Source organism: Varroa destructor, unplaced genomic scaffold (assembly GCF_002443255.2).
Source record: "Varroa destructor unplaced genomic scaffold, Vdes_3.0 BEIS01000005.1, whole genome shotgun sequence".
In the NCBI taxonomy this organism is placed as follows: Eukaryota; Metazoa; Arthropoda; class Arachnida; order Mesostigmata; family Varroidae; genus Varroa; species Varroa destructor.
This window is the reverse complement of record NW_019211458.1, coordinates 33,669,261-33,684,889: the sequence shown is the minus strand read 5'-3', so window position 1 is coordinate 33,684,889 and position 15,629 is coordinate 33,669,261. Positions and strand designations below refer to the sequence as shown.

The following is a 15,629-nucleotide window of genomic DNA, read 5'->3' as shown; positions in this document are numbered from 1 at the left end:
ACCCTTAAAATTCTCGATTTTAAGCCTTATACATCATGTATGTGAGCTTGCATCGCGTGCTTATAACGTGCCAATAACAAACTGCTACTATGTTTCGCCTAGATAATTCTGTTCGAGTTTGGTTAGCTAGCAACATAAATATTGCTGATAAATGATACCCGTGAAACATGCAATAGTTTACTGATCATTACCGAAGTGAAGTCAGCGGAGTTACCAACTTAAGTTATCAATAGGCAGCTTTAAGATTAGTGATATTGCTCAATAACGATACATTTCTTCGATGCTGCACCTAAGGCGCTTCCGGCCAATTTGCGCCACTTTTCCCCACGTTCAAAAGCTTTAGAAAACTCTTTTGAAAGCGACAGTTTCTTTATTTAATCATACCTTGTTATAGTTAATGTATACAGCATACGCGATGTCATTTCCAGAGTCTATTTCTTACATAAGTTTGAATAAGCGAATGCGTTGGAATAAAGTGACATAAACCACTTAAGCTAGAAGTTGCTTGCCGTGACGGTTATCCTTCGGAATACCGGAAGAGCGAAGAACAAATCGTAATAAAAAGTAGAACCATATCCGTCACGAAGCAAGTGAAGTGAGATAACTGTAGAAAGAAGATAAGGCAATTGTAACAACGTAATTATTAAGTGGGCAATATGTTTACGGGAAAGAACTAGCCAGATGGCATAAATTACAAACAATAGCATTTAACGGTGGACGCTAAGAAGTTGCCCTAACATTTCTAAATTATAACTTAAACCAATTTTCTGTTAAATAGATATAAAGCGGGGACCTAGATGATAGGTATGGACGGACCCCAGTCGTATGTCAGTGATCGTATTCCTGTGAAAGCTTGCAGAGCGATGGTAAAGTTTAACTCAAACCTCTAACATAGGATCACTCCATTTTCATCGTTCTGTGGTACCTAACCTAATAAATGGTCAGCTTTTGGGTTGCCGACATATACAAAGTCTCCTAAAAATGTATATGCAACCTAAATGATTACAAGTTAAATTAAACTAATTTATTTATTATATTAGTTTATGAATAAATCTACATAAAATGTACATCTCTCTTTCCTGCTGCAGTTGTTTAAAATTAATATTGTTCTGGTTAATAGACTTAATAGACTAATAATGAACTATTAATTTTCAAACTTCTAAAATCTTCCAAACCTTCGGTTTTCTGGCGTAGAGTTTTTCTTTAGGGTAAGAAAAGTTAATTGTCGTCACGTCTGGAATACGGGCAGGGCATTTATGGAGTTGTTCACTCGATCATCCATCCATTTAGAAGATAAGCTTTTAGATCACGATGATGATGTGGTGGTGTTTTGTCCTGCTGTAAATAAAATTCACCCAGGGTCTTTTGAATGCGTGAGAAACATTGATTTTATAATAAATTCGGTATTGTCAAAAAATGATGGTATAATGAAATTAGAGTGTATACATTTTTGAGAACGACTATATATATATATATATATATATATATATATATAGAAAGAAGAAAAAGATGCAAATAGACGCCATTGCCACTATTTGCGTCTTTTTTATGTCGTTCCGTTTGCGTTTTCCATTCAATGTGTTTGCCCATAATTATTTCATATCGACTGCAGAGTAACACCGATTGGCCACTACCAACTTAGTTTGTTACCGCCTGAATATGGCCTGCCATCCCATATCCTATCTGTCATTTTTGTCTCTGCTTACGAGAAAAAGCCGAAAGTTGTAAACTAACCCCTAGAAGACGCGGTGTTCGAACAACGCTGAGAGTCCCAATTGTGGTGCTTATGTGTGTATCTGTTTGCGTGTGTGTCTATCTATGTGTGTACGATTAATCAGAGGAATCTGATAAACAAAGTCAGTATTTTTTCTGCTATTCGTAGCAAATAAACACGTAAGATATTCTCAAAGAAGTCAAAGCCTACGTAACTGTGAAATGCATAGGGATCCATTAGGGAATCAATTTCGAATGAGAAAAATCAGGAGTCGAAAAATCGCGTTTTGTTTAGTTAATTTAAAATACCTCGTATCTATTTCAAAATAAACAAAAATAGCTAATTTTTTGCTTTACGTATGAAATTCCAAGTGAAGATATACATATATTTTAATGTAATAACGTTCTTATTAGTTTTTGATTTTTTTTAATTATTATGGTTTCGGCTAGAATCGGAATCCTTAAGAATTGGACTTCGAATCTTTTCTGACGCAAAAAAATCAGCGGTTGATTTCAAAAGAGAAATGCTACTTAGATAATAACATGTCGGTGTTGTCTGCTCGGTATCTTTATCAAGCTTACGCCACAGTTTTTATGCCTAGTTGCTCGCACGCTCTATAGAGTGGGAACCTTACTTCTTGGGCAAATAGGTACAAAAAAACACTGACATTTCTATACATCAAACGTTAGAACCTAACTATGATTCGTAGCCACCCTTAATATGTGCATATTAGCAAACAGTTATTACTACCACCCTTATTTTGCGCGGATTGCTGGAGCACTGAAAAGCGGGAAATACCGGTCGACCAAAAATAAGTTTTATGCAAATGGGTTTCCAGCTATATATTGTTGAACTTAAAACAATGGCCAGACTAACCTAAGCCAGTCATGTTTTCATACTAGAAAACGGTCATATGTCCCTGAAGGTTTCACGTCAATAAGCAAATATTTTGCAAATAAATTAAAAAAGTTTTGAAATTAGCAGTAACTATAGACTGTAACTATATACTTGAATCCTCTGCTTCGATCCTTTTGCCGAGTTTCCCAATTTCATGGACAGCGCCTCTAAGTTTCTGAGCATTTAATAGTCTATCGATTATAATTATTCTTATATGTGTACATTGTTTCAAAACGACATGCCGACTTATGTGCGATTGTATGTTTCTACGTTAATGCACGTGCGTGTATGTGGCGTCATTTCAACGTATGATACGAACGATATTTATTGTACTGTACGCTGCAAATGGATAACCCTCAAGATACTAACATGTATTCTGCTCGGTAGATGTGAGTAATAGCTGAAATTTCCGAGCAAATATAACTCTACACAGATCGGCCGAAAAGACAGAAAAGAAAGCCAAAGTCAGAGAGACCACACATCCGATTTGTGAGTGGGTCAGCGAGAAGATCAAGTCGGCTTAGCTACAGTCGCGCGTAATTTAGCTTGTTCGCTGTTGTCGCCGCCGCCGCCCCCGCTGCTGAGCCTATGACAGCAACGAAACTAAGCGAAACGCGATCAGTCTGGAAATGCCGTTTCTTTAAAACCGTACCATGGCTGCCGACATCAAGATGACAACAGACGACGGCCACACTTCTACGGTGGCGACAGCCAACAGCGGTCCCGTTCGCTATTGTTGTTTACGACCGAATCGTCAAACGCGCGATCGAGCTGCAGGGGCAACAGCGATGGGCCGATAGAGTGTCCGCCCCAGCGGCCGCTTACATCGAGACAACCATCGAAATCGCTGCTGCTAAATGGCTGTGTCCTTAATGTTGCTGTTTATTAATGTTTTGATGTTGTCGACTGCATGAGCCTGCTGACTGCCTGTCAGATATCGAGTGCGTTATAGACCCTCCATTGCTTCGGCTCGGTTCGAATCAGTCAAATAACTCAGCGAAAAAAAATGATATGCTGTCGCCATCGTCAATGGCTTTCATATCGATCTATCAGCCAAATACGAAGCTCCTAGAAGTAGAGCTATTACAAGGACATCTTTAGGGAGTAGAACATTTTTGTTTAAGAAAGACAAAAAAAATTCAAAAAAGACGATATATAAAATTTGGAATATATTTCCAGCTTTCTCGCTATCTTCCATAAATCTTGCACTGCTTAGCTTGTCTCTACATAGAAGTGGAGGCAACCCATAGTCGCAGGTTGTGTTGTCTGTTTCGTATTCATCTTTGAAAGAGAAAAATTATTTCATCAGTATCATTTCAATGAAACTTCTTACTCTTAGGAAGTTAAAGCAATGTGTCCAATTTTTTTTATTAGATCGAGTGAGAGAATATTGCAGTTACACTGATCAGCCTTATCTACTGTTAAGTTTGTTAAAAAAAAATAGTTAAGGACTACAAAGAGACGTGTTATGAGTGGTTATGACGGAATTAGTTATCTTCAGATGACAATTGGAAAGCCCTTAAAAAATCAAAATACGTGTGCGTAAATATATATATTTATAATTTACATGCAACGTTAAGACGCATTGCAATGAGAGGCTTTTACCAAATGGCGTCTAAGTTACCTGGATCGATCTGGATACAATCTGTCGATTCTGTGTATGACTGGTTGCCTATCAAACATGAAACAGCTAACTCTATAAGTTACGTGTACTTATATTATTATTATATTAAGACTTGATTTTGGAAACAATTCATCTATATGAATTGCACCCTTTAATTAAAACATTCAGTGGGAAACTTTTTCAATAAATTTACGCCGTAGGCTAGTTTTGTAAAGTGTGGACTCTGACTGTTCGTTAAAGACCTCATCTCTTCAAACCGAAACTTTATTGATCTGTTTAGAATGGCAACAAAAGAGCCATTAGAAAAACACAATTGTCGAATTCTAATTAGAAATTAAGTTTTAATATGTTTTATGTTAACCACGTTCATTAGGTGTTCGATATAAAAACTGCATGCTATTGCACGTACAACTGCCTGAGGATATCGGCCTCAACTCTTACGTGTGTCCCTAATCTATTTATACAGAAGATAGTTATGTTACGCACACAAACATTTATATACGGATAGCGAAAGACAGGAGCGATTACGATTTATTGATTAAAATGTAGTAATATATTTAAAAATAGCACGTTACTCCAAGTAGGAGCTAGGAAAAATAGTTTCTACGGTACTTAAAATGTAGGTGACAACGCTAACCTCACTCATGGACCGGATATACGTAAAAGCTCGAGAATAAAATATGGTAATAAATAATAATTATTATTACATAATAATAACTTTTAATTACGTAAATAATAATTACTAAAAGAATGAACTGAGTAACGGAGAATGGATCTGAGCTGTGTGACATCTCTGATTTGAAATTTCATAAATTCAGTAACCATTTAATCGAAAAAATACATAGCATCTATATGTACAGATAATACGTTTCCGTGATTGTTTCAGTATAAAGTCTAGTTAAATATTTTCTACCCATGTAGCACCATTGGTCGACACCATGGATGCAACGTAGAGCTAAGTATATATATCTGCTTATTTGACAAGTTTACTCAATATAAATACCGTATACCGCGATTAAATCAGGCGAAAGTCTCCAGGCGAAAATACAAGAACTCAAAACAGCCAGAGAATTATGTCAAGAACCCGATTGGCAATTAACATTCTCGTCTCTAAAGCGGCCGTTAATTTCTACATCAAAAGCCTAGGTGTACCAAATAAAACTTTCGTGACGTTTTCTTATTTCCAAATTCTTTAAATCAAAACTTCATTGTAGGTCTTGTTGTTTGTCTTATTATAGTCTTCTTCGGCCTTTTCAGAACCCACATGAAAACTGGCAATAACGTAAACCTTCGATCTCCGACAAGAAACGATGTTTTCAGTCTTGGCTGGGATATGCCCACTGCTGAAAGATTGGATAACAACACATCATTGCTCAAATTCAGGAAACTATATGGTGTTTTTTGCCGTGACGAGTTTTTTGTGTTATTCTACAAGAATTTGGCTTTTGTTTGCCACTAGATGTCGCTGTCACGATACTTTTACCCCATTGTGTATATATATATATATATAGGTATATACATATGTACCTTTTTCATATTCCAAACATTAAGAAGTACGTTATGAAGTTGATACTAATCAAAATAGCAATCTGATTACTATTGTTAAGTTAAAAATCTTGTGTAGATTACAGGGATGTCCAGAAGAACTGCACGAATAAGTTAGAGATGTATCAACTCGAAGAACGTCTTATGCCTTTTTGACCTAAACAGAAAGGAGTCCAGTGGTTGCCGATAAGCCCTAGTACATAACTAGGTCTGGATAGCTTGAAATATCCGCAAAAACTCACGCAAAACTAGAAGAAAAAAGGTTCTTTTTTTAGTTTTGCTGAATACTGACTTTATCTTAAGCAGATAAACTTAAAAGCAAGTAAACTAAAGCAAATAAATGTTGTTAAACTGAAGCATTAAAATGCTTGACGATGATAGACGTAACAACCACAGCATCTATGTATATATATGACATTGAAGCTGTTTATTGACAGAAGAACAATACTAATTTGTAGCTAGTACATCGATAAGCAATTTGCTCATTTAACTTACTCATACTTGAAAATTATATTCGAAATTTGATCTGGCTACATGTGGCATAATGTCAGCATTTCCTTTCCCCAATCCATTCTTGCAACAATTATAAACAGATAGCCAATACATATATATTATGACATCTGCACAAAACTTATCATAGGCACTGCATATATTTATACATTGAATGTGCGTTGATAGGTTTTCTCAGGCGAGCCTATGCTGCGTTCTGTGCGCCTTCGAAAGTTATCTTCGAACTCGAAAGAATCTTAAACTTCTAATAATTTTCATACGAACGACTGCCGAAATCTAAGTGATAGTGACAACGCTATATAAGTGCTGTTCGTTGACAGGCAAACTTGCTTAAATGAATAGATATGTTGGTTTTAATTAGACTAATTTCACATATAGGCAAATAATATTACGTTTAAGATATAGATTCAATCAAAATTTCTAAGTACGTCTTCACCATTTCCCCCTGTACGTTTGGAATGGTCTCTGTGAATACCTGTACCAATAAGAACGAGCTTAATTTGGGATACATTATATATATACATATGTATCTTTTTCAATAACTGTAATGTACATGGTAATAACCTTTATATAATTCGGGAGTTTTTTTTTTGGTACACAGTTCTTTCACAGGCAGCGTAAGGCGACAAGTCCGACTTCAATTTGTTAGGCTTTACGCCCGAATTTACAATACAATGTAAGTCCACCTTCATTTGGGCCAAACCGATAGATTTTTTTTGCCATTTTGATAATAATAACTCTATAATAAAAGCGAGATATTTATTTCGCATGTCAGTTTTAATGTATAAATAGTTACTAGGGGTACGGAAATAGCATGTTGAAGATATGACGGACAGGAAAAACGTGTTTGTACAACCCAGACCTCATCCGGGCTGTAAACTTTTTTTTACTTCAGGCACACCTAGCCAAGTAAAACAAAAAAAAAAAAGCTGACGTGTATAATGTATATAATGGTCACGTTGTCTCAGGGTACAATCATTAGCTGCATATTATTTAAGACGAACAATTATAACAACGAGTTTGCTATATACGTAAAACAATAAACTGTTTACGCAAAACACTTATATACAATGCTGTTTTTAGGTTACGGACTGTTTCATCAATAGATGAAACAGTCCGTAACCTTAAAGTCCGTAGTAGTCATTATAAGTTATCGTTTTAGTAAATTATGGCTTTCGATAAAAGTACATGTCAATTTTTCAACCCCTGCTTACCCCGAAATTTTGAATATCTTTGACTTGCCGTGATATGAAATTATTTTGAGTTTAGAATATTCCTTACGCATTCGCATATCCATGCAGTCATGCAAGTTACCTGAAACAAGTGTAAGTTGGGGTGGTTTAAGTTCGCATCGCAGTCGCCTGATAAAACTGGTTCGTACAACCTCTGTGCGTCTGTTAAGCTAGTTCAGTTTCACAGCAATACGCCATCTTAGTAGTGGCTAAACTCTTACAGAGACTGATATGAAATTCCGGCACGAAACGCGAAAAATTGAGTTGCAAACAAGAGGAGTGAAGTGAACAAATTATTAAATCTGAGTAATATATGGTAAAGTCCAACTTCGGTCATAGCACAACATCGACGGTTAGATTTCGGTTCGAGCAAGCAGTACATTACTTCAGAATATTACTTATCAGGGTACGGCGTCTATGCAAGCAAGCTGGCCTTGCAGTGTTCGTTGTACTGCCTAAGTCTCGGACTTTTTCTGTAGGTTCTAAGTACCCCCGATGTTCAACCTAGATCGCCTCGAGCTATGTGTACATAGAGCACCTAAAAAGTAAAGCAGTTCTATGATATACTATGAGGCAATAACGTCCTCGAAAATGGCACTCTTCTGTTCCGTACTCTCTGTAAGTAAATGACTCTATAATAGTGCGTTAATAAACACAGCAAAAAAAAATTCACAACAGATTTTGCGAACAAAGCACCTACATGGACCTTCGAAGGGTCGACGCGACCTAGGTACAGTCCATTCGTAGACGGAAAATCAAGCAAATTCGATTACATACCTTCCACAATCCAATACAGAAATTTAACTCTCCGTAGAAAATGTAAAAAAAATATTTAGCTAAAGTTAATCATTCTCATAAAGAAGCTGTTGCATATGCAAAGTACTAACTATTATTTTTAACTAGAGCGTGGTATTCATTGGTTGTTGATGTACTTGCCTAGCTACTACCCAAACATTTGTAGACGAAAGCAGTATGACACTTCATGAAGGAAAAATAAATCTATCTCATCAACGCAATTATGTTTCCATCGTTTTTGTTAGTGTATCAAGCGCACAGCCATGTTGTACATTCATATTTATCTCACCGTAGGCCTTTCGGCGCATCGCGAAATACTAATAAAAAAAAAAACAAAAAAAAAAAGGCTTCGAAATTTGAGATAACATTATAAAACTTATCTAATAAAATGGTACAAGTGGTGAAAGTGTATTTCAGTAGGGTTACTGAGACTGGCTCACAATCTAAAAAGGTTAGCATTGTTTAGATAGAAACGTCCTCAGCTGTAAAGGTCTGATAACATTGTCTGCCTACGTATGATGGTTCAAATTGGCTGGTTATTTTAGCGTATGGACTGTTTGGTACTAGGATCTAAGTAACTAATAGAACGGCAAACAGGGTAGTCTACAATCGCTATTCTAGCTATCATTGATAGAATACGTGACACGTATAAACTAGGCAAATTCACTGTCAAATGTATTGTAATTTATTTTACTATCTGTTTTAGATGGCTAAATAATCAATTAAAATCTTATATCGAAGCTGAGGATTTGCTAGCTAGACTAAAAAAAAAAATGAAAATATACAATAATTATTTAATGTGTGTGTGTGTTGTATAGATATTTAATTATTCCTCCAACAGAAAAGTTGGACTGCAGTAAAATCGTTTAATGTGTACGTTGCAATAATTTCCGAAAAGAAGAAACCCAAAGCCCATTTTTTGTGCGAGGTGCATCCAATGCTAATGCACCTCGCGACAAATGGTCTGACGCAGATTTTTACCACGGTTGATTTACAGCATCTGTTGTAGGTAATCACCTGCTGCTTCATTGTGGCAGCTCAAGCTACCACAGAATATCAACAAATGACTTTAGAAATTCTAGATTTACTCATGTCTCGGCCCCATTACATACGTAGAGCAGGTAATTTACAAACTAAAATAGGGTTGATTGAAGAAAATATATCCGCTAGAGCTAATATTTATAGGGTGAAAGAGGTTCTTCCAACTAACTTTTATAGAAAGTTTTCTTTCAAATCAAGAAACGGCTCTCATTCAGTAAAGGTTTAATTACACTCCCGTTGAACTTGTCGACGCATGCGTTCGTACGGATATTTACGGTAACCGCTTGCCAAACTCGCTGATGTGTTGTCGTAATGTAGTGCAGGCTAGTTTCCATTATACGAAACCTTCTAACGAATGAATCGATGTGTCGTTAATCCTCAATGCGACCAGAGTGCCGATCAGAATACATGTTAGAGACGAAAAAGATAGATATAGAAAGATAGCTCTAACTGTTGTAACAGTAATCCAATGAACAATTAAACTCACGTTTAAGTATGTCAACCTGTGTCCTATAAGGGATTTTACAGTGAGCCCCCCTCCGCCAGCTGAAGAATACATGACCCATTAGGATTATGATAGATCCGGCCGAAACGTTCGCTAAAGGCAACAGGAAGTGCTTCAGGCATTACCTGGACATTTGGAAACACGTTATCACTTAGACGAATCGCTCAAAGTGGGATTATCCACTCGATTATAGATTAAGTACATAACTAGCAGTTAACTTATATCTGTTTACTATTTCTACTGCTCGCTAACCTTGTTTATCAACATTGGGACGTGCATGTATCGCTAGGCAACATCTTACAGTTTGCGTGCATTTTATATAGGGGCTCGTGTATAGCACCTAACGGGCACGAGCCACTAACATAAACACTTCTCTGTCGCAGTCTTTGTTGGAGGTAATTTCGTTATGATTTTTTGTTAAAGGAACATTTATTTACTTAACTGTATTGTACATACTTTAAAGCAACGTCCGTGTTGCGGCCTTCAGCCGGTAATCACAATTTGTCATCAGAATCGGAAAAGACTTCATTCAACAAGCGATCTTGCTTCGTCTACTACATGCGCTCTATGCGTAGTACTAATACGGTGAGTCTGCAACCTGAAAACCGTCGCCCGAAGTCGGTAGCGAATTAAAAATCACCCTCAATAGTCAATGATAACGCGACGCTACTTGATGCATAACCGTACATCACCATTAAGCAGTGTTATATCTGCATTCGTTATTTCGGCCCTTGATACTTTGGACAGTGGTTGTTTTTTTGTTTTCGATATAACCGGCGTGTTTGTCGAATACCGCCCGCTTCGTTGATATTTTCTACCTGTTTTGGCCGTGATCAGGCCTGACCAGGCCAACGGCGGGTGGTCAAAGAGAACTACGAAGACAAAACGAACGATTCAGGAGCCAAGGAGGCTGAGAAGTCAATAAAGATCCAACAGTCAAGTAGCATTAGGAGACCTGACAAAATCTAATGATCCGGGAGAAGACGACCGCTAAAAGGGATCCAGCGGCCAGCGTTTAACCCACGGGTTAGAAAAACACATCGTTCGTAAAGCATGTACCGCTATTACGTGTTTAAAGCAATGTTAAAAATAGTGCACATTGCAGTTCCTCAGTGAGCAGATAACTTGTTTAGTTTAATAAATGACTTAAATATTAATTTACACATAGCACTTTTAAGTTATTGGAGAAAGCCTTTATCATCCAGCTACAAATGAGGTTTAAATAATCATGGACTTTGACTTCCTTAGCTCAAAATCGACCCTGGACATCGCTCACAGATACAATTAAGCATTCAAATTTTGCGGTATTTATGTGACCTATCTTACTGAGATACCAGTTCAAACTCGCAATACGTGCAGCGCTGAATAGTGGTTACCAAATCTTTGTTTTGTTTATTGAAACAGACACGGCCCTAAGATGGCAGTAAGCGCTTTTACGGGTCCTTTTCGGTTTGTTTTTTTTTTTTGATGCTGATTCAAGTAAATTATACAAGCCTGACTCTGATTAGCGCATTTCAAAAAGATTTCCAAACAATTTAAATTCGACTCGTTGCATAAATGAAACTTACTAAATTTAATACCTTCAATAATATAGAGAAAACTGCGATTTTTCATCTTTAGATCACAGATCCGAGTTAAGTGAACAGAATTCGCTGTATGTAATTTTCTATTTTCTGTGATATCGCTAGCATTGGACGTTACCAGTGTGTTGTCAGTTCTGGCGTCATAGCAATGGCGTATACGTAGGAACGCCTTAAACATTATGACCCGTCACGCCTGCGAGGTGAAGGTGAGCTACTAGAGTAGATCTTTGCTTATCTGGATGAACTAGAGGGCTGTTGAAGAACAGTGTACAGCTTATTTCATTCTAGCCGGCAAACAAGCAAGAAGAAACGATGAATCTATCGGCTTGGATCGGCGCTGGCTGACTTGTGTCAGGTAACGATGCTCATTATCTTCGCGCCGATAATCACATGTTAGACACCTATTGTTAATATTCGTTAGTTGGTTTTTACAATCTAAACACAAAATACACTAAAATACCCTAATCAAAACAGAGAGACCTCTATGAGTCGTTTAGATATTTCAACGAAGATAAACCGATAATAATAGACAAAGTTTAATATTTACTATGCTATATAGAGTCGCACAATATACTTAGCAAATGTTTTTTAACAGCTTGACAAAAATTATTATTATTATTAGTTATTTGAAGATTCCATGCGCATTGGATTTTCTTAATGCGTTGGCTTAGCCGGCCAAGGCTCTAGTTAGGAAGGCCGAACGAGTGTCGCGCACATCTGCTGTCGACGCATACGCGAGATGCACAACCAATAGACCGAGCTTCAAATATGTCATTTAATTTTATGCCTTTTTCCCGCGTACCCGATTCAACCGTTGGAAAAAGTACAGGCCGAAGTACAGCAGTAGACTATAGGCAAGTTAAGAAGCTATCTGTAATTTAGGAGAAATAATATGACACCTAAAAAGACGGAAGTATGGCGTATCATCTACGCTAAAACTTCTTTAGCCTTCCGGTGGCTCCGTCGTCATTATCTAATGTCGTGTCCATGGAATTCTGCCAGGAATTGAGGTGAAATGACCGGCATTGCTGTCGTCTCCTTCGTCATCTCCGGTTTGCCAACACAAAATAAAGACGAAACACTCCGTTTGTTAAGCAGTTCTCTTAGTTATTTCCTGCAGCGACCTTAGCAGTCGAAATGAACATATATCACGCTATTCCTCTTTGCACATGCAACGCGCATAAACATGTAAACTTATACACATCTACAGTTACCTAGCCACGAAAGTGGGCGGAACGTTTGTCATATTTACAGAGGTACCATTTTTTATTTTATTAACAATCTTCAAGAAACAGAAAAATCACATGTCGACGAAAATGGACAGAAGGCTCGGCATACCCCAAAGCCAATGTCAATGGAAACGATAGTAGAAGTGGGGGATGAAACGCCATATTTTTTCATTCGTTCACAGGCAATAAAGGCAGTGGACAGCGTTCGATTTCTCGATTGTCCATACCATAATGTGACTAAGACCCTTAATGACCGTCTGCGTTTCCTTAAAAAATGTATGATATCGGTTTGCCCTAATCTTTATGTAACGAATACTCAACCAGTTAATCACAGCAGCATCTACATTGTGATTGAATGTGGTGGCAATCGCTGGCATTGGAATTGTATCATCTATTAGATGACAGATCGCCACCAAGAACATACCGTACGACATTCATGCATTGCCAAATACGAAGAAATTTATAGCGTGTTGAAAGTGACTAAATTAGCAGCTCTGCGTATTGTTATTGCGGCAACCCGAAGTTAAATAGACACCACTGTAATAGTACTACGATTTATTGTACAGGTGCTCGATTTCGATCGATCATTATTTGGGGGCAATCCAACGTATGCGTAATAGGGAAGCGACGTTCAAAAACCGGTTTCTAGCCAAACAGCTTTCGCTGTCTTCGCTGCCGTATTGAAGGTGAGAGAGCTGGTTTAAACCCTTGCCACATGACGGCCTTCATGTGGATCGTGACTTTGAATATAGCTACACGGATCGCATTCTGCAGTTGGTGAGTCCAGCTAACTAATCGGGGCAGGTTGGCTCTTCATAGCAGCACATTACTATCCCTGTCATCAACTTCTTCATCCATTAAGAACATCGTACACGTCAGTGTTTTGTCACTCGTGGCGTTATTCAGTGTCTGAGTGTGCGCACATCCTGGTTGAATCCGGCGACATGAAATACACCGCAATGCTATTACTAGCTAGTGCTGCTTACGGTCAGCATCACTACGGTCGCTCCTATAAAGGCGGAGTTCAGACCCTACAGTCCTCTCCGTTACCGCCACACGGTTACGTTTCACCGTCAGCTCTTCGTGAGAGGAGTGAACCCCCGAAACCATTCGCGTACAAGTATGAGGGCCCCGACCCTTACGGCGGCTACTCCAGTCACGAATCGCAAGGGGATGAGTATGGTCGCATTACCGGTCAGTATACTGTGCAAAATCCCGATGGAACTTCCCGACTAGTGAAGTACATTGCCGACCCCGAATTGGGCTTCCATGCCGAAGTAGACACTGATGAAACGGGAACAAAAACATCAGAGCCTGCTGGTGCCCTAATTAGGTCTTCGGCACCCGAAGAAGATTATAACCCGCAAGTTAGACAGATGGGTTACGGTGCACGTGCGCCTGCCCCCTATACTGCTCCAGTTTATAAAAGTGCTCCGCACTTAAGGCCACCTGCCTCTGGACGCCCAGGTGCTTACGGGGTCACACCCTCCGTTGGAGGCTCTCTCAAAAACTATCATTCTGGCTCGCAATACAGCGTTTCCGGCGCATTCAAAGCCCCGGCCCCCTATAAGGCTTCAGCTACTTACAATGCTGCCCCTACCTATGGGGCTTCGGCTACTTACAACACAGCAGGCTCATATAGAGCTCCAGCCGCTTATGGAGCACCAGTCCGGTATGGTTCCTCTGGAACCTACAGAGGTACATCCAACTATGGAACCTACAAAGCTGCAGCATCTTATCGGATCCCAGCTGTACAGGAAGCCCCTAGACCTACTTCATACTCTCATCGCCAATTAGCTGCCCCTAGTAAAAGATCATATTATTAATTATAAAATCAATACGGACTGTGCTGTAGAGGCCTTAAAAAGTGAGATATTAGACTTGCGAATATTCAGGAAGTGATTATCATGCATAAAAGCTTCACCGATGTATCTTTGTTTCAACAAATACGCTAAAAATGCAACCATCGGCTGCTTGTATTAGTTGAATAAATAGGTCGTGAGGGTCCGCTATATTAAAGAACCTTGGATTAACAAAATATATTATAAAAATACATTTTAAATTATAAATATAATTATAAATAAGAAATAAATTATATATAAAAGTAAATATAAAAACCGGTGTCATTTTTATTGCAGCCTGGGTACAAGGTCTAATAGTAATTAACTTTTCTTTGTATTTTATTATTTTTTATTTCTATTTGTGTGATTTAATTGTATGTAACAGCCAGTCTTAATACGAAATCGGCTTTAAATTAATAGACACAGGAGATGAATTCTCGCATCCATGTACATCTACGTATGATATAATTATTCTCGTCTATTTATCTCCGATTTCTGTATTATCGCCTGGCTAATGAATATATAAAACTGGCTGTTTAAATTCCAAGCAGAATTAAATAAAACGAGGCTACGAAACGCTAAGTATATAATCGCGCAAGTGTCTTTGAGCATCATTCAGCCAATGGCGATATTTGCTCCGACTCAACGCCATTGGCGGCCCAAAATCGCGCCAACCCGTAAATATTGCTTCTCATTACTGCTACGTTTTACCGAAAAGCGAGGAACAGGCTGGAATGCAAGGTTGAACCTTCCTTCAGGCTCATTTACCTTGTCAAGCAAAGCTGACGACATCGCGTTTTCAGGAATGCTTGAGGTTTTTAGAAGCCGAATTGCTTCATAGCTTCAAGTGTCTTCAGACAGAGCCGGATAGTGTTAAAACAGATTTATACATAGATCAGCGAACAGCTGAAGCTATTTAGTTGCATCTGTGAACGGGTCTATAAAAGAACTAGTAATTCATAGGGGCTTAGCGTGATTTATACCGTATGAAATATACTTACGTTCCGCATCGCAGTTCACGTTGCAAATAATAATGTAAGTTTCAATATGTTAATTGTAGAAAAAACAAGGCTAAAAGAATAAAAATAATAGCGATATCCTCACCTATATCAC

At 38.2% G+C, this 15,629-nt stretch overlaps 1 protein-coding gene and 1 long non-coding RNA gene across 9 annotated transcripts; one reads left to right on the top strand and one right to left on the bottom strand.

The window, feature by feature from the left end:
* Positions 1-347: 347 nt before the first annotated feature.
* On the bottom strand, positions 348-10,110 carry LOC111251873 (uncharacterized). Of its 8 annotated transcripts, none has more exons than XR_015329317.1 (5): positions 9,846-10,110; positions 9,528-9,706; positions 7,505-7,604; positions 1,176-1,338; positions 348-604 (listed from the first exon to the last, which is right to left on the bottom strand). It is a non-coding gene; the product is annotated as an uncharacterized LOC111251873 (long non-coding RNA). The 8 variants fall into 8 exon arrangements; XR_015329320.1 differs by having other exon boundaries at positions 1,176-1,335; XR_015329319.1 differs by lacking the exon at positions 7,505-7,604.
* A 2,953-nt stretch (positions 10,111-13,063) lies between these two features.
* On the top strand, positions 13,064-14,792 carry LOC111251872 (uncharacterized). Its single transcript, XM_022808954.2, has one exon. The coding sequence runs from the start codon at positions 13,620-13,622 to the stop codon at positions 14,499-14,501; it is 882 nt and encodes a 293-aa protein (XP_022664689.1). The 5' UTR covers positions 13,064-13,619; the 3' UTR covers positions 14,502-14,792.
* Positions 14,793-15,629: the final 837 nt, after the last annotated feature.

What these genes read in the sequence shown, in the direction of transcription:
- LOC111251872 (XM_022808954.2), top strand. Translation starts at nt 13,620, where the DNA reads ATGAAATACACCGCAATGCTATTACTAGCTAGTGCTGCTTACGGTCAG.